The 24,051-nt window shown below is 40.5% G+C and overlaps 1 protein-coding gene across 1 annotated transcript in view; it reads right to left on the bottom strand.

Moving 5' to 3' along the window:
* CNTN5 (contactin 5) overlaps positions 1 to 24,051 on the bottom strand; it is a 2,082,395-nt gene that overhangs the window by 475,916 nt on the left and 1,582,428 nt on the right. Inside the window, exon 10 of the mRNA XM_069759184.1 lies at positions 15,351 to 15,453. Coding sequence (XP_069615285.1) covers positions 15,351 to 15,453 — 103 coding nt within the window. The remainder of the gene's footprint in view (positions 1 to 15,350; positions 15,454 to 24,051) is intronic.

Raw genomic sequence — 24,051 nt, 5'->3', positions numbered from 1 at the left:
GGAAGTGCCATTTGCACAGAGAAAAACACTAGCTCCTGTTTTAGTGGGGTTCAGTAACATCAGCTACTCTCCTGCTATGTATCCGGCAATTGCTCCTGCTACCTCCACACTCACACTACTTCAGATATTAAACTTGCTCCAATTAGGCCTCAGCCTACACCATGATTGACCCTGGGCTCCAACACCACCAGTTGCTGCTCAGAAGTGCCGTCTGCACAGTCAACACTTGCTGCCGTGTTATTGGGTTTCAGTAAGGTCAGCTGATCCCCAGCTGTGTATCCGGCAATTGCTACTGCTACCGCCACACTCACACTACTACAGAAATTAAAGGGATCCTGTCCCCCCTGGCATTTGTAACTAAAAGAGACACCTTGTGCAGCACTAATGCTGCACAAGGAAAAGGTGGCTCTTTTAGTTATGCTCCTTGCACACGCTGAACTAAACACTTATAAAATGTGTCCCCTCGCATCGTGAAAGTCCTGGAGTCGGGACTTTCCTTCGTAATGAGACAGGGCACAGCTGTCATTCATACCCCCTTGGCACCGTGCGCCACCTCCTGAACGTTGTTTGAATCTGTCCCGCAGCCTGCGCTGTTATGTTATCCATTGGGCATGCGCAGTTAGCGCTGCCCGTCTTCTGACATCATTTGTTGTCAGGCTGACTGCGCCTGTGCGGCCGCGCTGCCCGAGATCCCGCCTCGCAGTGCAATCTGATTTATTCACACTGTGGGGCTGGGATTCGTGGGCATGCACACTGCATATCTTCGCCTCTCACTCATCTCCCTCTGCCTTCTTCAGACTGTGCGGCGTCAGCTGATCCCTAATCACCGTGGCATGCGCTTAGGGATCAGCTGACACCACACAGTCTAAAGAAGGCGGAAGGAGATGAGTGAGAGGCAAAGATATGCAGTGCGCATGCCCATGAATCCCAGCCCCGCAGTGTGAATAAATCAGAAGACACTGCGTGGCTTCCGCTCTTGCTCTACCTTTGCTTAGCAACTTGCCGTACAGGCCTCTACCTGTCTCTTTATGTTCACCAGTCTGAACAGGTTCTTACCTGTTTCCATACACTCGCCTGTGTACCAGTTCCTACCAGAGTATCAACCCTGTCTGCCAGAGTGCCAGCCGTGCCCGCCTGTCTGCCAGAGTGCCAGCCGTGCCCGTCTGCCTGCCAGTAGCTCCGTCAAGCCAGTCTGCCCGTCAGGGCCTCTGCCATACCCGTCCGTCAGCCAGTGTCACAGCCGTGCCTGCCTGCCTGCCTGTGTCTTGTCCCGGTGGGATCAGCATCCTCAGTCAGACACCACCCTGGAGTGGTAGCTGGTAGCTTTCTATTGCACAAGTCTGACCTCACCATCAGAGGCTCCAGCGAACACGTAGTCATGGCCAAAAGTATTGACACCCCTGCAAATCTGTCAGATAATACTCAGTTTTCTTCCTGAAAATGATTGCAAACACAAATTCTTTGGTATTATTATCTTCATTTAATTTGTCTTAAATGAAAAAACACAAAAGAGAATGAAGCAAAATGCAAAACATTGATAATTTCACACAAAGCTCCAAAAACGGGCCAGACAAAAGTATTGGCACCCTCAGTCTAATACTTGGTTGCACAACCTTTAGCCAAAATAACTGCGACCAATGGCTTCCGGTAACCATCAATGAGTTTCTTACAATGCTCTGCTGGAATTTTAGACCATTCTTCTTTGGCAAACTGCTCCAGGTCCCTGATATTTGAAGGGTGCCTTCTCCAAACTGCCATTTTTAGATCTCTCCACAGGTGTTCTATGGGATTCAGGTCTGGACTCATTGCTGGCCACCTTAGAAGTCTCCAGTGCTTTCTCTCAAACCATATTATAGTCCTTTTTGAAGTGTGTTTTGGGTCATTGTCCTGCTGGAAGACCCATGACCACTGAGGGAGACCCAGCTTTCTCACACTTGGCCCTACATTATGCTACAAAATTTGTTGGTAGTCTCCAGACTTCATAATGCCATGCACACTGTCAAGCAGTCCAGTGCCAGAGGCAGCAAAGTAACCCCAAAACATCAGGGAACCTCCGCCATGTTTGACTGTAGGGACCGTGTTCTTTTCTTTGAATGCCTTTTTTTCTCCTGTAAACTCTATGTTGATGCCTTTGCCCAAAACGCTCTACTTTTGTCTCATCTGACCAAAGAACATTCTTCCAAAACATTTTAGGCTTTTTCAGGTAAGTTTTGGCAAACTCCAGCCTGGCTTTTTTATGTCTTGGGGTAAGAAGTGGGGTCTTCCTGGGTCCCTTTTCATTCAGACGCTGACGGATAGTACGGGTTGACACTGTTGTACCCTCGGACTGCAGGGCAGCTTGAACTTGTTTGGATGTTAGTCGAGATTCTTTATCCAACATCCGCACAATCTTGCGTTGAAATCTCTTGTCAATTTTTCTTTTCCATCCACATCTAGGGAGCTTAGCCACAGTGCCACGGGCTTTAAACTTCTTGATGACACTGCGCACGGTAGACACAGGAACATTCAGGTCTTTGGAGATGGACTTGTAGCCTTGAGATTGCTCATGCTTCCTCACAATTTGGTTTCTCAAGTCCTCAGACAGTTCTTTGGTCTTCTTTCTTTTCTCCTTGCTCAATATGGTACACACAAGGACACAGGACAGAGGTTGAGTCAACTTTAATCCATGTCAACTGACTGTAAGTGTGATTTAGTTATTTCCAACACCTGTTAGGTGCCATAGGTATGTTACAGGTGCTGTTAATTACACAAATTAGAGAAGAATCACATGATTTTTCGAAGTGCCAATACTTTTGTCCACCCCCTTTTTATGTTTGGTGTGGAATTATATCCAATTTGGCTTTAGGACAATTCTTTTTGTATTTTTTCATTTAAGACAAATTAAATGAAGATAATAATAACAAATAATTTGTGTTTGCAATCATTTTCAGGAAAAAAATGAGTATCATCTGACAGAATTGCAGGGATGCCAATACTTTTGGCCATGACTGTACTTAGTTATGTCCCTTCCAGGGAAGTATGGTCTGTGGTCCAGTGGGGCCACACCCCCAGATGCCCGCCCCAACCAGTCTCGGCGCGAGCATTACAAAAATGTTCTATGGAAAGTGAATATTTCATGTTTCTCTTGTTTTGTTCTAGGAATCAAGTAGCAGAGAAAGCAAAGATGTTAATGGAAAATTAAACCGACTCCGTGATTATTTTACCTTCAACGTCAGTGGATTAGAGAAAGCATAAAATGTCAATGCGATTGGAAATTACAATTGGTCAGATGTAGAAATAAATTCCCCGACGTGATTCCCATGTAATGGCTGTGGGATGCAGATTACAACTTGTTATATGTTCACCAAAATAACGTCATGTTGTTACATGATGGAATTGAGTAAGATAACCTTTAATTGCTTAACGGGACGCATCTTTTGTTCTTGGCTATGTATAAAAGCAGGAGGAAATGATAATAATGCCGGCTGCTTGGGCTGGTATTAGCAGTCCTAGGGGTGGAAACTAGCAGGTAATAAAGGGAAAACAGTGTGAGCACAATCTTTTAATGTCACATCCTGTATCTCATTTTAAAAATCCCTCCAGGTATAGATGCATTCAGTTGTTTCGCCTCGGATTTGTTATTCTTTTTTTAACGACATACGATCTGAAATAAGTATCAGCTAACAAAAAACTGTGACATTTCAGAAGGTACTTTCTACAACTAAATGCTCTGGTGACAGATGCAGAAAGCGCAAACTCAACTTTTTGTGAAGCCAATAGACAGTTTACGATTCACTGTGGTCCCAATGCATCAATCAGATTGACCCAGATTTCCAGAATAAACAGTTGGAAGTGTTATAAAATGTTAGCGCAAACCATAGTTGTGCAAAAAATATTGTGCTTTTAGTATTTCAGTATATTTTACCTGCTCCGACTACTTTTTGATATGTGGAAAGACTTATTAGTGAGGCCATGACCAATACGTGGCCAACATTTTCCTAATATACGCAATAAACAGCATAAATTACAACAGATGTGTACTGAAGTCTCTGAGTGAGGTACATTTCTTAAGCTGGAGCATGGCAGCTGAAACAGGTTCCAAATTGATTAAGAGGTGCATGCCCAACTATGTTTTTAATCAAGACTGGTGTACAAAATGGGGTCTTAATATCTGATCCATGTAGTTTGTTTTCTAGGTTTTGATTAATCCAAAATTAAAAAGTCCAAGGTCCAGTTCACAACTGGTTTAGAACCTTCAGCCAGAAGTATACATTGGAAGAGATCCCAATATACAGAACACCTCTGATGGAAGGGCAAAACTATTTCACAGGATAGTCCTAATTGGAAATTTCCCATCTATATAGCCTCTTTTCTTTTCACAACATTTAGGAATGTGGCAAACAAGACATTCCATTTGATTTACCTTCCAGAAAAGCTATGGCAGCATTCACAAAGACCTAGCATTCATAAAGACCGAGTTGGCACCATATAGATCTCTGGTCATCAATGTTGCTATATAAACTCTAGAGATGCTTCAATGACTTCAAGTGCCAATTGTTTTCGGCCCTTAGTTTCAGGTCAGTAATACATTTACTTCCTGCTATGTTTGGAACCAAGGTCTTATCCACCTTTTTCTTGATAGTATCACGTCATCGCGTTGCTGGTCTTCCTCTTCATCTCGTTCCTTCTATTATTCCGACTTTGATGTTATTCTTGAGTGATTACTCTCATCGTAAGTAGGCAAGTCATAGCTTGATGATCCTTGTTTCAAGTGACATGTCTGGCTTGATTTGTTCCAAAATTCTTTGTTGTTCTTGCCATTCATTGTATTGATAACATCCTTCTAATAACCAGATTTAGAATGCGTCAATTCTTCTTGTCTTGTTTCTTTATCTTTCAGGTTTTGCATCCATATATTTCCACAGAAAAGATCAGACTATGTACAAGCCATGTCTTCTTTACCAGTGAAATGTTCCTCAATTTGAAGTCTTTGTCCGGTGACTCCATTGTTGATTTGCCCATAGCTATTCTGCTATTGACTTCCAGTGTTGTTGCTGCATCTTGAGTAATCATCGATCCAAGTAGGTTGAAGTCCTTAACTTTCAGTTCATCGCCGTCCATCTCAAATATGTCCTTGTTGTACCTGGCTGTAGTCAATAACCTTTGTCATCTTTGTGTTGAGTAGTAGTCCTATGTTTGAGTTTCCATCTTGATACTCAGTAATAAGTCCTTCATTCCATCTACGCTTATTGCGATCAATATTTTATTGTCTATGTATTTAAGATTGTTGATTGCTGATGATTCGTCAGGCAATTTTGATTCCTTCCTACAGTACATAATTACTTATTTGGAGATTTTCTATCTCTATGTTCTCAGGATAAATACTGGTGGTGACTACATCCAGTCTATGAATAGATCCAGTGGTCACCAATACAACTGGGAAGAAGAAGAACATGAGAACATAGGGAAATTAAACATCTTCAAAGAGACTTATAAAAAGTTCCCTACAATGAACTGCAAGTGTCCCGTATTCTATCTTGACACAAGATCCTAAGGCACTGATGGTTGGAGTTTGCCAAATCATATTGTTAATATCTCTCTCCTTTGGCTTGAAGAATAGAGTCTGAAGAGAGGAAAACTTCTTTATGATGTCCATATGCCCAAATAAGGTATTTGAAATGGCGTTATCCTGATGGGACAACCTTTTTAAGTACTTCATCCTTTGTAACAATGCCTTTTTATTTTACTTAAAAGCAAGCATTGGGGCAAGGAACAATTTTTGCAAAAGGGTTGCCATAAAAAGTGTGCACCATTTGACTTTTACATGATTTCTGTTTACCTCCGCATTCAACTTTGAATGTGGTCTATGGTCATAAATCAGCCGTAAGGAGCTCAGAAAATGACAGATAAAAGAGTTACAAACTCTTCTGTCAGACAGTCAAAATAAGCTCAGGATCTAGAAGGTAAACTTTTTACTAAATCCCAATTTCAAAAGTGATTTTTAGCCTCAATTACATGCATGAAAAGTAAACAAATATATATCCAGAAAGGTGGACAACCCCATTACCTTGTTGAAGCAACAGGCAACATGGCCACAACTATAGCTTTGACTGGGATCATTCATTCCTGCTCACACCTAAATGGCAATACAACTTGATATGTTGGCATCATGTCTGCTCCAGACACACCCGCTTCGTCTTATGCAAAAACTTTCGCAGATCTACATTTTAAGGCTTACTTTCCTTCATCGTCACATTTCTTCTTTTTTGGGCACCACAAAAATTTTGACGCCGGCCAGCACTTTCTTTAAAATGCGCTAGCATCTCTCTAGCGTAATTTTCTTCAGCTGCCAAGATTAATAGAGCAGGTCTCTTCCTTGTCTCTTTCTTCATTAATGATACTTTCTCCAGAGTCTGGAATATTCCCTCCATTAGCTGCTTTTCTAAATTCCTAATTAACCTTTTCTACAATTTTGTAATCACCCCCTCAAAGCAATGTTAAACTTCTGATCTCTAATTATTCATATCCTCGGTGATAGCAACTCATCCAATAACAATATTTGAAGGACTCATATTTTTTTTGTTTGTAATAAACCACAAAAATAGACATTTATAAATTGAGAAGTCAAATATTGTAATGACTAACATAGGTTAAAGATATGTAAATGGTTAGGAGGCTAAACTGGCCGAACAGTCCTTGGCCCCCATTAAATCTATAAATGGAGCTAAGTTGTTAAAATATAAGATAGAGACAGTATGACACATGGACCACCAAGCAAAGATAAAAACGAGACCCATTAGTAGCTGCTTGACACTACAGTTTAATAAAATAAGCTAAACAGATTAATACTCATAACATCCCTGGTGGTCTATGGTAGTAAGTTAATTAATGATGACATCCCTTGTGATCTGAGATAGAAAATGGGTTAGTAGTTAAAGGCATAAAACAGGTTAATGGTAACATACCTGGTGTTATAGGGCAGTGAAGGGAGTAAATAATACTATCCCTGGTGGTCTAGAGCAGTGAAGGAGTAAGGCGTTGTAATTAGAGATGAATCTCCTAAAATTTGTTTTGGGCTGATTCACTGGATTTGAGCAGCAGATTTTATTTGGTCCAAATATATTTGGTACCAATTGAAAGTGTCCTGATTGCTGTTTTTATGCTCTGAGGTCTCTCCAGACACAACAGCATAATAAATGGAAGGGTAAAGGGACAAAAAAAGAATAAAACATAATACTCATCTGTCTTACACCCACTACTCACCTATCCTGTCTAGTTCTCTGCTAGCTTCAGTTTGGTACTCAGTTTTCCAACACTCTCTAGACCTCATGGCATGACCTGTTTTGTCCTATGAGATCATGTGGGTCTTCGTGAAGCCTAGCCAATGTCAGGAGACTGATGATTGATTACCGATCCAAAGACTGTTACTGTGGCAGTTCTGGTGAGGGGCACAAGGCGACATTATACTGTGTGTTAGGAGTGGGGATTGTTCCACTGCACAGGATAGATCCCAAGCCTTATCTTCCTTTGCGGTCTCCGATTCTGTTCCGACTGCAGTGGATGCTGCTCAGAAAAGACGTTGGTCTCGATGTCTTGCTCAGACTCAGTTTGTGAGCATGGTTACCGCTGCCTCTCCGGGTTCAGCTATGGTAACTAATAATTGACTGCAGTGAGCGACCTCTTCTGAAACTAAATCCAGGTTTCGCTCTACTGGGCATGCTTGTGAGGTGACTTCTCTTTGGTCGTCGGCCATCAGATGTTCAGGTCCTGGTCTGGATCCGGATTGGCCCATGAGCAAGGTCCTGTGTGATTCACAAAATCTATAAAAGGATCTTTGGCGAGCCTGTCGGTACGCTAAGATCATTTATGTTCTGTGTGTGTGAGGAACCTAACGGTACTGTGGACTCTGTTGTATGCGCTCAAGGCAGGCCTAGTGCCTTTAGAATTCCAGCTTCTCTGGAGAGGAGATTGTGAGTACGAATTCAGGGCTGGTGTTAGGCATTTAGAATTTCAGCTTCTCCGGAGAGGAGTTTTATGTGTGCTTGTAGTCCACTGCCGGTTCCCCTGCCCCAGTGGAGCTTGCATACAGCTGTGAAGCTAACAGGGTTTGCATTTAGCGCCATTATCTCTCTGCGGCTGTGTGCCTATAAACACAGCTCTGCTGCAGAGTTTCTTTCCTGTCGCTGTGTGCGTCTGGCACAGCTACATGCTTCTCCGCTGAGTGACGCTTGCTTTTTTCGCCATTGTCCTCTTAGCTGCAGTATACCATCCCTGCACGGTTGACCCCACACTTTACTATCATATCTTATTTAGAGCGTTCCGCTGACTCTAACACTGTGTCATTGTCGTATGACTAAAGACCAATCGCCATTCTGAAACTAGCGGTGAACTCTGCAGGGATTTGCGGTGGAAGGGCAGGTTAGGGGTGGGTCTAGCTCAGGTGAGTATAATATTGTATTATTATTTTTTAAATTCCTTTCAAATTTGTTTTAAAACCTCCTTGTGGCTAGAGTGGACCACATTTCAGACTTCAAGTCCCTTTGCCCAGTATTTATGCAAGAGGCTTACTTTCATTAGGTAAAGAAGAGTGTTGAGTTGAAATAGGCTCATTTGTCATTGGTGGCAGAACCTAAAACCTAAAGGTGGGTGATGAAGATTTGGTTTGAAAAAAAAAAAATAGGAGGTCAACCTGAAAGGGACAAGGAGCAATCAGCTTACCCTTATGGCACCATTTTAAATAGCATTGTCTCTAATAAAATAACCCCATTAAAGGTGGGAAAATAAAATTGCTATCTTTCCTCTATGTACTGTACCTCAGTAAAAGGAAAATATCTCAATAACTTGAGGAATCTATTCAACATCAAGGGTTTTGATACCATGGTCATCGTTTTCATAGTGAGCCCTGTCCAAGTTAACACTGAGAGTGAGTGTAGTTAAAAGAATGTTATCATTTTCTACAACATTAATGGAAGATAGGTTTTTAACATTTTAAATCAAGATCTTAGGACAGAAATAACCAATTTACTCTTCATTAGTGAAAATTTCTATAACATGAAACGGAGGAATATTTTTAGAATTTGCAGTACCACAGCGATTATTGCCAATCTGCCCCAACAACCACTCGTATTCATCTGTGATATTTCTCGAGGTCAATTGTTTTGTGTGCTATGGTAGAGACTAATTTATATCAAATGAATTTGCAAACTATAGTGATAAATAATTTCTTGAGCAGAAAGGTGTCAATTACAGAAGAGAACAAGGTGCCAAGTATCTAGACGGAAAAATGTTATCATTTATTAACACCTCGATGCGGGAGGGACGGCGAGTGAAGTATTGCGCTTTTCCTTTGGAATCAAATAGAGCATAATGTTCTGTGTGATCAGAACTGTGCTCATGTCTAAAGCTATATTTTTACTCTCGGCTCTGGAGACTCGTTGCATTATGAAATAATTATTAGCCGATGCCCAGAATTTGCTGGAACCTTCAGAAAGTCGGACATACATCCCTCGCTTTATTCTTCTTACATAGGTTATAACATAAGATGAAGTGGTTTAACATGATTTTCAATCTCACATTAATACAGGAATTTAACTACAGGGTTGAATGTGCTGCTACAAACTACTCGGGACTATGGGCTTATAGATTATTAACGAGGTGTTTAAAGAATTTTCTAAATTGTTTGATACAGTCATTGACACAGTTATCGTTGCCATCTAACTTAGCTCCTCTAGTATTTTCTCTTATGCATATAAGGTTCTAGAATGTATATATAATGTTCGGCATTGGTGACATATTATGGATCTTTAGGCCCAAGGAACACATTATTTTGGACACCTGCATAACATCAATACAAGACATGGTAATTTCACTAAACAAATAGACCCTGGTGTTCTGCACCTATCTTGACTCTTTGGTCTAGCTCAGTTCCCCTCTCCTATGGCTGCCACCCTCCATGCTTTATATTCCATGTTGGGTTCTACTTCTTGTCATCATCCAAGGCCTTTTTTTTACTACCCTTGTACATAACTTTGTCAGTATTGTTTAAAAAAAGTAACCGATAAATGGGCCAATTAATTACTTTATTCTTATTTGCAATATCCCCACAAAAATCCAATAATGTAATCCTATGAGAAAACAGAGTACTTTACTTTAAAATATACCAAACTTTTTTGAGACAAAAAAACACCAATGCACAATAAAAATCAGACTATGAAGTGGTGCAGTTTAGATTTGGACATGATTTCACAAAAGATATATCATCATGATTCTCTAATTTTCTAGTCATTAAAGACAAAGTGCATAGTACTAAATTAAGTCTGATATATTCACATGTAGAAAAATTAATATAATTATAAAGAACTAAAAAACTCTGAAAAAGTACCCTTGTGAAAATCGAAGAAATATAGAAATTTTTTAAATATATTTTTGCTATATTTCTTCGATTTTCACAAGAGTACTGTTTCAGATTTTTCTAGTTCTTTCAAAAGCCTGTTTTTAATTATGTATTGTTATTTTATGTCTCAATAAAATTGGGTATATTTTAAAGTAGAGTCCTCTATTTCCTGATATGATTACAGTATTGTTTTTTGTTGCTGTTTGGAGTGTGCTATTATCAAGTTTCTTCATCTACAGTCATCACTTCAAACTCCTTATTTCTATATCTTGTATCTTCTGCTTCTCAGAACTGCTGGTTAACCATTGTTTGCTGTAAGCATTACAAATTGTTATTGCAGACTTTTCACATTATGCGGCAATCATCCCTCTATTCTCCTGTGCTTCTACAACTTGCATCTACGGCTTCTCAGACCTGCTGGGTAACCCATTGCTTTCTATAGGCATTACAGATGGTTAGTGACTATTATCATTATGCTGCAATCATTTCTGCATTTTCCTGTGTTTCTACAAATTGCATTCACTGCTTCACAGACCTGCTTGGTAACCCATCTCTTGCCGTTAGCATTACAGATGATTAAAGACTAATTCCATTAAGCTACAACTATCTCTGCTTTCTCCTGTGTTTCTATGACTTGAATCTACTGGTTCTCAGACCTACTGGGTGACCATTGTTTGCTGTAAGCATTACAAATTGTTATTGCAGACTTTTCACATTATGCGGCAATCATCCCTCTATTCTACTGTGTCTATACAACTTGCATCTACTGCTTCTCAGACCTACTGGGTAACCAATGTTTGCTGTAAGCATTACAAATTGTTATTGCAGACTTTTCACATTATGCGGCAATCATCCCTCTATTCTCATGTGTTTCTGCAACTTGCATCTACGGCTTCTCAGACCTGCTGGGTAACCCATCGCTTTCTGTAGGCATTACAGATGGTTAGGGACTATTATCATTATGCTGCAATCATCTCTGCTTTCTCCTGTGTTTCTATGACTTGCATCTACTGCTCCACAGACATTAGGGTTATCCCAACATTTGTAGGGAGCAAAAAGAACTGTTAAGGTACCTTCACACATAATGATATCGTTAACGATATCGTTGTTTTTTGTGACGTAGCAACGATATCGTTAAGAAAATCGTTCTGTGTGACAGCGACCAACGATCAGGCCCCTGCTGGGAGATCGTTGGTCGCTGAGGAAAGTCCAGAACTTTATTTCGTCGCTGGACGTCCCGCTGACATCGCTGAATCGGTGTGTGTGACACTGATCCAGCGATGTCTTCACTGGTAATCAGGGTAAACATCGGGTTACTAAGCGCAGGGCCGCGCTTAGTAACCCAATGTTTACCCTGGTTACCAGTGTAAAAGTAAAAAAACAAACACTACATACTTACCTACCGCTGTCTGTCCCCGGCGCTGTGCTTCTCTGCACTCCTCCTGCACTGGCTGTGAGCGTCGCTCAGCCGGAAAGCAGAGCGGTGACGTCACCGCTCTGCTTTCCGGCCGCTGTGCTCACAGTCAGTGCAGGAGGAGTGCAGAGAAGCAGAGCGCCAGGGACAGACAGCGGTAGGTAAGTATGTAGTGTTTGTTTTTTTACTTTTACGCTGGTAACCAGGGTAAACATCGGGTTACTAAGCGCGGCCCTGCGCTTAGTAACCCGATGTTTACCCTGGTTACCCGGGGACCTCGGGATCGTTGGTCGCTGGAGAGCTGTCTGTGTGACAGCTCTCCAGCGACCAAACAGCGATGCTGCAGCGATCGACACCGTTGTCGGTATCGCTGCAGCGTCGCTGAGTGTGAAGGTACCTTTAGTTAGAGACTATTTCAATTAAGCTATAATCATCTCTGCAATCTCCAGTGGTTTCTGGTAAGAGCTTCTTTGCTTGATTGCTTGTCATCCAGCATGGCCTCGGTCAGTCGTTTAGTGGATCCATCTCACCAGGTAAGTCTAACACCTGGTGGCAAGTGACTAGTTCCAAAGGAGGTCATATTTTTATGGCTCAATGGATGCAAACACTACTGCAAAGTGTAATATTCTGCAAAAGTGTTTTATTGCAACTCATCACGGAAAATTATTCTAAGCTTCTATATCCCACATATATACTGTAAGTTTCTTAAAATAAATACATTTTTGACTAGTATTTGGCTCTAAACAAGCTGTAAATTGGGGCCATATTTTAATGGCCCTTTGGTATTCAGTTGTGTTAGGGGTCCATAGTTTGGATTAACCAGGGACCCCTCTGGAAATTTGGTGGAATTATGTCAAAAAGAGACTATTACAATATGCCACTTATTCCATAACACACGGACAGATGTCTGGAATGCTAAGACCCTTTCACAAGAGTATTATTTTGTATTTACAAGTATCAGCCTGATAATTGGGAGCAACATGATTATTAATGATGGTATCATCATCCAAGCATTTGACATAAGTAAAAACTCACTAGTTATTTAAATTAAAACCTAAATTACTAAACTGTCAAGCTGCGAATTATAAAGGATCATTGGTGAATGGGCACTTCTACATGTAGGTGCTATAGACATCACTTCATGTTGATGGTAACTGTCCTTTCAGCATAGAGGCACTCATCGCTTTTTGGATTTAGCCAAGATGGACATTTATCTCCCATCATCAAAATAGATGATAGATGTCTAATGTTTGCTGCCCCATTGGTGGAACCACAGCCAATCATTGGTTGTCCATGTGCCAGCATCAGAAATTGCAACTGAGTCTTGGACTCGAATAAAGTTCTGCTATAATTTACAGCAAGTTATAGTAGCGTAAGTTTATATCTATAGGGGACATGATGAACCACGCCTGGTTCTGCTGAAAGACCATTTTTCTGGAAGTTGTCAGGACTGGAATGAAAACTCCAAAAGTTACAAACTTTTTGAATAACTACTAGTTGCGTAAAAAAAAAAAAATAACTTTTTAACGCCAGTTGATAAATAATAATAATTAGACTGCTTCATTGAGGTAAATTTCTAGTTACAATCTACTATGGTAATAAATGAGGGTAAAGACACCCAAGACTAGTTGTAATGTCACAAAATAAAACTTAAAGGAGTTGTCCAGGGTTTGGGTACAAGTCTGCAGTCATTCTATGTGACTCCAGACTTGTGATTCTTCACAGTACGCACAGTAGGCGCTGTCAGGATTCTCCAGTGCTCACTTGTTATGTAGCGAGGCCGCTCAGTCTAGTTGACATGTGACGGCATGTAAATCACATATTTGAACTCATGCACTCACTTGCTCCAGACGCCTGCACCAGAGAACCCTGACAGCACATGGTGAGGATTCACAAGTCTGCAGTCACATAGACTGACTGAATATTTGAACCCCAAACCTGGACAAACAAACGTTTGCGCACACCGCAGATCTATATACAAAGAGTCTGTATTTCCAAACATTCATTCTTTTGACAACCCCAATGCAGAGATATTGCTTCTATGAAAGAATATATGTGTAGTGTGGCATCTATATGAATCAGAAAAAAAAAGAACTTTACACACCTCCCTATGAATTGGAGACATATCATGTACTACAGCTCAGATCACATTCACTTCAATGGAAGCAGAGCCCAGTACTAGAGAAGAGCGGATCAGGAAAAGTTAATAAATTTGTTTGTTTGCCCCTTTTTCCCCCAAGGAAATTTGGTTATAATGTTCCTTACTATGGTCTAGGTTCTCGAATTTAACTTAATTAAAATTTAGCTTTCCTTATTATGATCTGGTGTCTATGTAGACCCCAGAGTAGAATAAAAGTGATATATAAAAAAAAATTCTTATACTCACCTTACCGCTTGCCTATCCAGACCCTACTCTACTTACCACCACCCATCCAGTCCTCATTTCATCTTCTGATCCCCACCGCTTGTGCTGAAATCCCGGGGTCTCTCACGATGAGCTGAGACTTCCTTCTCTTTTGAGGCCCAGCAGGGCTCTACGCTAGCGCACGCAAGGTCATGACGTGTGCCATCATCTTTTGCACACATACTACCGATTGACCAAGCCACTGCATGACCAGCTCTATCCTCACCTACTGTATCCTCACCCATCCCCTGTAGATTGTGAGCCTTCGCGGGCAGGGTCCTCTCTCCTCTTGTACCAGTTATGACTTGTATTGTTTAAGATTATTGTACCTGTTTTTATTATGTATACCCCTCCTCACATGTAAAGCGCCATGGAATAAATGGCGCTATAACAATAAATAATAATAATAATAATAATACTATGTTACAGCTTACTATGATAAGCCCGGGGATTACAGCATAAGCCGTGGGGATCAGAAGATCATACAAGGACCAGATGGGTGATGATAAGGTCCAGAAGGGCCGGATAAATGAGCAATAGGGTAAGTAAAAGTATTTATTCTATTTTTTTCTAACCTTTTGATAACCCTCAGAAAAAATAACCCATCGTCAGCCGTTTTGCTAAGTCCGTTCGAGAGTGAAATACTAAAATTCAGAATTTTTGTAAAGTTTTGTCAAATTCAAGTAGAATTCAATTCCGCTCACGTTTATTTGCTCATCTCTGCTTAGTGCCCGGAGTGGGCAGTGTTCCTGCTTTGTAAACTCTGAACTAGACAAACTGTCCATCAAGTCATAAAAATTCTGCTTGTTTTTCCCAATATGAATACATATCCACCAGCCATGAATCTTAGTTTATAACCAGTCTACATTGGCGCAGTGCCGATATAACAATCTTTAATATTGACAAAGAGAGGCATAAAACGCTTTGTACATTTACAGAAAACATAATGAATGTTTCTGAAAGTAAAGGTATGTAAATATAACGCTTGACTCATAAGGGTAATAACACTTACTGCACATAAATACATTGTCTGCTCGCTGTACCCCCGAGAAAAGCCGAAATCCGGGAAGAAATAAAGGTGACTGCTAGATGACCAAACGCAAATTAATTCTAACACACTAATAAATTATTGCAACTCGTTTAAGGAAATGTGTACTCACTTGCCAAGTGCGAAACACTCCATTCTAACAGTCGTTCCCTTAGCTGCAGTAAAAGTGTTAGGAAAGTGGACCTCAATTTTCGGTTCATATTCCCCCATCACGCCTGGAAAATAAAAAGTAGGCTTAGATATAAAATTATTATTACTTCTACATGTTTGGAACTTTTAATACGTGAATCAGACCCGTACAAAAGGTTGTAGGCAGACGATCAAGAGAGTAACCAAAGAAAATAATATTCCAATGTAGTTTAGTAAAATTTGTTTGGGTTTAAAAATAATTTTTTGTTTTTCATTTTTTTGCACAGTTTGGCTTTTACGGTTGTAGAATCAATTAACTTAAGAATCTGTCTAGCCTGCGGGCGTTTCTCCAGTTGCATCCCATCCTCAATGATTTGTAAGGCATTTAGCTGGTTTGCTGTGAGCGACACATTGTCAGTTGTAGCTTAGCTTAGTTAGGTGTGCTTCCTTGTGTCTGACTTTTTGATCTTATTTCTGGACCTCAAAACTAAACAACTGACATGTGCCACGAAAGATGTGGGCTCAATGCCGAAGCCCACATCCAAGGGAGAGACACGACATGCGCCGTACTAGTACAGCGCATGTCGTGAAGGGGTTAAAACATAATTTAATTTTGTTAGGCTGTAAGATGATAATTTTATGTTGTCATGTTTTTGCACAGTAAAATCTATAATTTTATAAAAAGAAAAAAATGTTTTAGGAGAATGAGCTGTAAATGTGGAATTTTGCTGCCTAGAGCGCTTTGGTTTTGTAGTTTCAATTTAGGCTGCATAATATTTTTGTATCACTTTTTATTGATGATTATTATTTTTCTGCTGCAAAATGAATAAAATCAGCAATTTGGAAATTTGGTTTTGCATTGCCATTTTTCTGCCGACAGAGCTTGATGAGTAATTTTTTTTGCTAGATGAGTAACCAATTTCTTCCCACGTACAAATTTTTACACACTTTTCTTTTAATTTTTGGTATGTTTTTATATTTAACGTTTTGATGAATAGATCATCATCATACAAGACAACTAATGTGACAGATTTTTTTACATTTTTACGCAGTATTATTGATTTTTTTTAACTTAGCCCCCACTATAGGACATTTTATACTTTAATGACTATTCTAATGCACTGACATATTTACTCCAAGTTGTACCTACTACAGCTGAGCTGTCTGTTCTACCTCTCAGGATCCAGGATGTTATGGCCATATTAATGTCCAGACTGCTGCTTACTATCTATTTATTATACACACACCCACTATTTCTTATACACACATCATTTACTGTAACAGCAGTGAGACTATGGAATCTTTACTGTAAGAGCAGTGAGATTATGGATTCTCTACTGTTAGAGCAGTGAGACTATAGATTCTTTACTGTATGAGCAGTGAGGCTGTAGATTCTTTACTGTAAGAGCAGTGAGGCTATAGATTCTTTACTGTAAGGGCAGTGAGGCTGTAGATTCTTTACTGTATGAGCAGTGAGGCTGTAGAGTCTTTACTGTAAGAGCAGTGAGGCTGTAGATTTTTTACTGTAAGGGCAGTGAGGCTGTAGATTCTTTACTGTAAGAGCAGTGAGACTATAGATTCTTTACTGTAAGGGCAGTGAGACAATAGATTTTTTACTGTTTGAGCAGCAAGGCTGTAGATTCTTTAATGTAAGAGCAGAGAGACTATAGATTCTTTACTGTAAGAGCAGAGAGACTATAGATTCTTTACTGTAAGGGCAGTGAGGCTGTAGATTCTTTACTGTAAGAGCAGAAAGACTATAGATTCTTTACTGTAAGAGCAGAGAGACTATAGATTCTTTACTGTAAGGGCAGTGAGGCTGTAGATTTTTTACTCTAAGGGCAGTGAGGCTGTAGATTATTTACTGTAAGAGCAGAGAAACTATAGATTCTTTACTGTAAGAGCAGTGAGGCTGTAGATTTTTTACTGTAAGGGCAGTGAGGCTGTAGATTCTTTACTGTATGAGCAGTGAGGCTGTAGATTCTTTACTGTAGGAGCAGTGAGGCTGTAGATTCTTTACTGTAAGGGCAGTGAGGCTGTAGATTCTTTACTGTAAGAGCAGTGAGGCTGTAGATTCTTTACTGTAAGGGCAGTGATGCTGTAGATTCTTTACTGTATGAGCAGTGAGGCTGTAGATTCTTTACTGTAAGAGCAGTGAGGCTGTAGAATCTTTACTGTAAGAGCAGTGAGGCTGTAGAATCTTTACTGTAAGGGCAGTGAGGCTGTAGATTCTTCACTGTAAGAGCAGTGAGATTATGGAAATCTCTGCCACATGATGATGTAATGGTTGATTCACAACTAAAATTTAAAAATGGCCTTTATGCCTTTCTTGAAAAATATATTCTGTGATAGGGCATTGATCCAGGGAACTTGTCTGATTATGGTATGTGGAGTTGGGAAGTAATTTTTACTCTAATATTGAGCTATTAGTGTCTGCCCTTTGGGATTTTTGGCTTCTTCTGGATCAACATGTCTGGTTGTAGGTTGACCTAGATGGATTTAAGTCTACAATACCTTCAACCCTAAAACTATGACACTATAAGGTTAAAATGGGGTTGTTTCAATCAGTCCTTAAAATGGGCCCTATTGCTTTGTGGCCCTTGAGCTTATACATGCCAATGTTAAATAAATACTAATGTCACTGCACTTTACTCTGCGTGAACCCAATATAATCTATTCGATAATTACAATTAGCTGCAGGTTCCTCGTAATATCATCAATGAGAACCTACAGTAGTTCAAGAAGAATCGAGATGAAGGATGATGCGAGTCTCGGCTTTTCCTGCCCGCAGGCAATGATGATTTGGTGAACCTCTATTTTTCCTTTTACTCCCTTTACATTTCTTCCCTTATTCTTTACACCTTTTTCGGAGATTTTGCTGTGTATTCAGTGTTCCTTCTTCTGCGTCTTGAGCATTTCACAGTTTAAATAGATTATCACATCTACAACTTGTTTTGTCCCCGTAGACTTTTCGACACGGTGAATTTATCTTACTCTTCTAGATTTGTTTTCCAAACAGAATCTTTCCACGGCTTGCAGCCTTATTAATCTCTGCCTTTTGTAACAAATGTACCCTTTGATAGTCATTGTGCAAATGTCCATGAGAAATGTCACTGCTTTGTTCATCGGGAAATGTTTCATTTATTAAAATTAAAAAGGGGGTCATTACTTTTTAAGCAAGGGATGGTACAAAGCAGAGTCATTATGGAATATATATATAAAAAAAAAAAATATATATATATATAGATATAGATTATATATATATATATATATATATATATATATATATATATATATATATACTATATATATATATATATATATATATATAGATAGATATATGCACATATATATATATATATACAGTATATATATATATATATAGATAGATATATATATATATATATATATATATATATATATATATATATATATATCTATCTATATATATATATATATATACTGCTGGCAACAAAAGTAAGTACACCCTCAAGTGAAAATGGCCAAATTGTGCCCAAAGTGTTAATATTTTGTGTGGTCACTAGTGGTGAGCGAGTATCCTGGTTACTCAAATTTCTCCGAGCATGCTTGGGTGGTCTCCGAGTATTTCGACGTGCTCGGAGATTTAGCTATGTCACGCAGCTGCATGATTTGCGGCTGCTAGACAGCTTGATTACATGTAGGGGTTGCCTGTTTCCTGTTGGCTTTTACCGTTCCCTGTCACGTGATCGCCGTTTTTCACTGAATAATGGCGATCACAAATAAAAAAGAAAGTCAGATTTTTTTCATTCATTTCTCACTCCTCTGATATGATCTAGCATACCAGAAGAGAGAGAAATGGGTTCCCCCTCGGTACCTCTGCCATCCCCATATACTCCTGCTCCTGCTGAAGCCCGGCTCTGCGTAGCACAGGCGATCGGACGATCGCAGCATCTAGTCTCGCATGGAGACTATTGAAGCAAGTAAAAAGTAAAAAAAAATGTTATTAAAAATGTTAAAAAAAAAATAAAATATATATGAAAGTTCAAATCGACCCCCATTCACTCCATTCATAATAGAACAAGAAAAAATACATATATATTTGGTATCGACACATTCTGAATCGCCCAATCTATAAATAAAAAGAATTAAACAGATTGATAAACAATGTAACGAGAAAAAAAAATCATAAATGCCAAAATTACGCTTTTTTTTTGTTGGGCGCAACATTGCATTAAAATGCAATAACAGACGATCAAAAGATCATATCTTCACCAAAATAGCATAAATAAAAACAGCACATAAAAAATAAGCCCTCGCCCAACCCGAGATCATGAAAAATGGAGACGCCACGGGTCTCAGAAAATGGCAATTTAAAAAAAAAAATGTTTTCAGCAACTTTGGATTTTTTTTTCACCACTTAAATAAAAAATAACCTATACATGTTTGGTATCTACAAACTCGTACTGACCTGGAGAATCATAATGGTAGGTCAGTTTTAGCATTCAGGGAATATGGTAACAATAAAATTGTGGCATTGCACTTGTTTGGAATTTTGCCGCGCTTTGAGTTTTCCTGGGACACTAAATGACAAAACCAATGGTATCGTTCAAAAGTACAACTTGTCCCACAAAAAGCAAGCCCTCACATGGCCATATTGATAGAAAACTAAAAAGTTATGGGAAGAATGGGAGCGAAAAACGGAAACTCAGAAACGGAAAACCATAAGGTGGTGAAGGGATTAAAACTGTCTGAAAGTAAGACCTCTACAACAATGAACCATTTTTTTACAGAAACATCTTTACGATGCCAATTAAGAGACTACTGGTTGAAGCGTTCCTTTACATCTGCTTTCCAGGAGAGATGCTGACTATCAGCTGTTCCTAGCAAATTATCCACAAAATAGCATTACTCCTCAACTGCTCCCGTTCTCTTTCTCAGGACTAGTGATGAGCATGCTCGGGTGTTATGTGAGTATCATGGGCATGCTCGGATAATATATTCGAGTCCATGTAGCTACATGTTTTGCCTCGGTAGACAGACGCAACACATGCAGGGATTTCCTGTTCTTAAGGCAGCCTCGAGGTATGCACCCGCGCGGGACTCGAACATAGTTTTCAAGCGAGCCGAAGATACTCCATTAGGACACGAGCATGCTCGGATAACATGTCATCCGAGTGTGCTCGCTCATCACTACTCAGAACTCATAAATCAGAAGACACGTTCTCTCATGCATTCATGTAAATGGTGCGGCATTCATTCTCCAGTATAACATTTGGAATACGTTCACTGTTTATTATTGTGAAAATATTCGTTGGAGATAATTAGCAAGTGACTTTACTGGCACTTGTTCATTATCCCAAGGCGTGAGTGGTATAACAGTGCAATGTGGTGCCTGCTGAAAACACAGCACAGATATGCCAAAGATGGCCATATAAATTAAGTAACTCTTGGGCCACAGTAATTCATAGACATACATATTCCTGCCATCCAAATATTCATATTTATTTTAATGAGCAGATTGTAGTATGCAAACATTTTCCTTCTTTGCTGCATCAATCCACAGAGCTCATATCTCTTCGAATTTATTAATGATTCTCCTTTTTCTATGTACTGTATTCCTTTTTCAAAATTTGAAAGGCAATTTATTTTATTTATACATTCCTTTTCTGTAGGAGTTGTATCGTCCGGCCAATGCTGTGCATAAAAGCAGTTACAGAAAGCAATGTCTGCCTGTTCCTCTCTGTGATTTCTGTAAGCATGGATATTACTAATGTCTCCCTATGAAAAAGATACAAAGATATTACTGCCTTTATTAGTTTTTCTCTAAATGATGTAAGCACAGATAGTGTTGCCTCCTTGGCTCTCCATGTAAATGCAGGTACAATCATTTCTGCCTTTCTGTCTACTCATTTTAATTGTGCAGGAACAGTAAATACAGTAAATCCTATGAACTAAAGGTACCTTCACACATAACGATTTTGTTAACGATATCGTTGCTTTTTGTGACATAGCAACGATATCGTTAACAAAATCGTTATGCGTGACAGCGACCAACGATCAGGCTCCTGCTGGGAGATCGTTAATCGCTGGGAATGATCAGGACCTTTTTTTTGGTCGCTGGATCACCCGTTGTCATCGCTGAATCGGCATGTGTGACGCCGATCCTGCGATGTGTTCTCTGGTAACCAGGGTAAATATTGGGTTACTAAGTGCAGGGCCGCGCTTAGTAACCAGATATTTACCCTGGTTACCATTGTAAAAGTTAAAAAAAAAAAAAAACACTACATACTCACATTCCGATGTCTGTCACGTCCCCCGCTTTCAGCTTCCCTGCACTGTGTTAGCGCCGGCCGTAAAGCAGAGCACAGCGGTGACGTCACCGCTCTGCTTTACGGCCGGCGCTTACACAGTGCAGGGAAGCGGATGGCGGGGGACGTGACAGACATCGGAATGTGAGTATGTAGTGGTTTTTTTTACATTTACATTGGTAACCAGGGTAAATATCTGGTTACTTAGGCTACGTTCACATTAGCGTTGCGCCGCTGTTGCGTCGGCGACGCAGCGGCGACGCGCCCCTATGTTTAACATAGGGGACGCGTGCGTTTTTTGGGTGGCGTTTTTCGCCATGTGCGTCGTTTCCGACGCTAGCGTCGGACGCAAGAAAATGCAACAAGTTGCATTTTCTGTGCGTCCGATTTTCGTCAAAAACGACGCACGCGTCGCAAAACGCGCGCGTTTTTGCGCGCGCATGCGCGCGTTTTAACATGCGTCGCGCGTTGCGTCGCCGACGCAGGGCGGCGCAACGCTAATGTGAACGTAGCCTAAGCGCGGCCCTGCGCTTAGTAACCCGATGTTTACGCTGGTTACCCGGGGACTTCGGCATCGTTGGTCGCTGGAGAGCTGTCTGTGTGACAGCTCTCCAGCAACCACACGACTTACCAACAATCACGGCCAGGTCGTATCGCTGGTCGTGATCGTTGGTAAATGGTTTAGTGTAACGGTACCTTAAAGGGAATCTGATAATAGGATTTTACTATGTAATCTGAGAGCAGCCTGATTACAGTGATTTGTCACTTACTGGGCTGCTTGATACAATTTTGATAGAATCCCTGTTTTTTTCTGTAGCAGGGCTTGGAAATTTGAGCTGTGTATAACCCCATCCACACCACGATTGGAAGCTTCCTGTGTCAATTAGTTGTGTGGTGTGGGGTTATTTAGTTGGACTGCCTGGCATGAGACACCTAGTCCTGCAGTGATAATCTCCTGCTGATAAAACACTGATTGTCTAGAAGCTCCAGCAAGCTGCTGAGAAAGTGACACATCCCTGGAGTCAGGCTCTCTGCCCCTACATTATGCTGCTCTCAGATTACATAGCAAAAATAAAAACCTGTTGACAGGTTCCTTTTAATGTCAGTGATGTAATCCCGCATACCTGAATTACTATTTAAATTCACGAGTATACTCGTTGCTCAGGGGGTCTCTGAGTATTCATGACTAGTGTTGAGCGATACCGTCCCATACTTGAAAGTATCGGTATCGGATAGTATCGGCCGATACCCGAAAAATATCGGATATCGCTGATACCGATATCCGATACCAATACAAGTCAATGGGACATCAAGTATCGGAAGGTATTCTCATGGTTCCCAGGGTCTGAAGGAGAGGAAACTCTCCTTCAGGCCCTGGGATCCACAGGGATGTGTAAAATAAAGAATTAAAATAAAAAATATTGATATATTTACCTCTCCGGCGGCCCCTGAACTCAGCGCGGGTAACCGGCAGGCTTCTTTGTTCAAAATCAGAGCTTTTAGGACCTGAGAATCACGTCCCGGCTTCTGATTGGTCGCGGGCCGCCCATGTGACCGCCACGCGACCAATCACAAGCCGCGACGTCACCGCAAGCTATTAGCGCTCATTTTTGAAAAATGAGCGCGTTAATGACTTTCAAAGACGTAGCGGCTTGTGATTGGTCGCGGCCACGCGACCAATCACAAGCCGCTACGTCTTTGAAAGCCATTAACGCGCTCATTTTTAAAAATGAGCGCGTTAATAGCTTGCTGTGACGTCGCGGCTTGTGATTGGTCGCGTGGCGGTCACATGGGCGGCCCGCGACCAATCAGAAGCCGGGACGTGATTCTCAGGTCCTAAAAGCGCTGATTTTGAACAACGAAGCCTGCCGGTTACCCGCGGACTCACCAGGGGCCGCCGGAGAGGTAAATATATCAATATTTTTTATTTTTATTCTTTATTTTACACATCTCTATGTATCCGATACCGATACCCGATACCACAAAAGTATCGGATCTCGGTATCGGAATTCCGATACCGCAAGTATCGGCCGATACCCGATACTTGCGGTATCGGAATGCTCAACACTATTCATGACTGCTCGGAGATTTAGTTTTCATCCCGGCAGCTGAATGATTTACAGCTACTAGCCAGCTTGATTATATGTGGGGATTCCCTAGCAACCAGGCAACCCCCACATGTAATCAGGCTGGCTAGTAGCTGTAAATCATTCAGCTGGGGGGATGAAAACTAAATCTCCGAGCAGTCAAAAATACTCGGAGACAACCCGAGCAACGAGTATACTGGCTCATCACTAATAAAAATGCGTCTGGTGAAGAACACTCTATTATTATTATTATTATTATTATTATTAGTTATTTCTCTGTATTCACATCCACTATTGATTTTGGAAA

The sequence above is a fragment of the Ranitomeya imitator genome, chromosome 3 (genome assembly GCF_032444005.1).
Source record: "Ranitomeya imitator isolate aRanImi1 chromosome 3, aRanImi1.pri, whole genome shotgun sequence".
NCBI classification, from domain to species: domain Eukaryota; kingdom Metazoa; phylum Chordata; class Amphibia; order Anura; family Dendrobatidae; genus Ranitomeya; species Ranitomeya imitator.
This window is presented reverse-complemented; position numbering and strand designations above follow the sequence as displayed.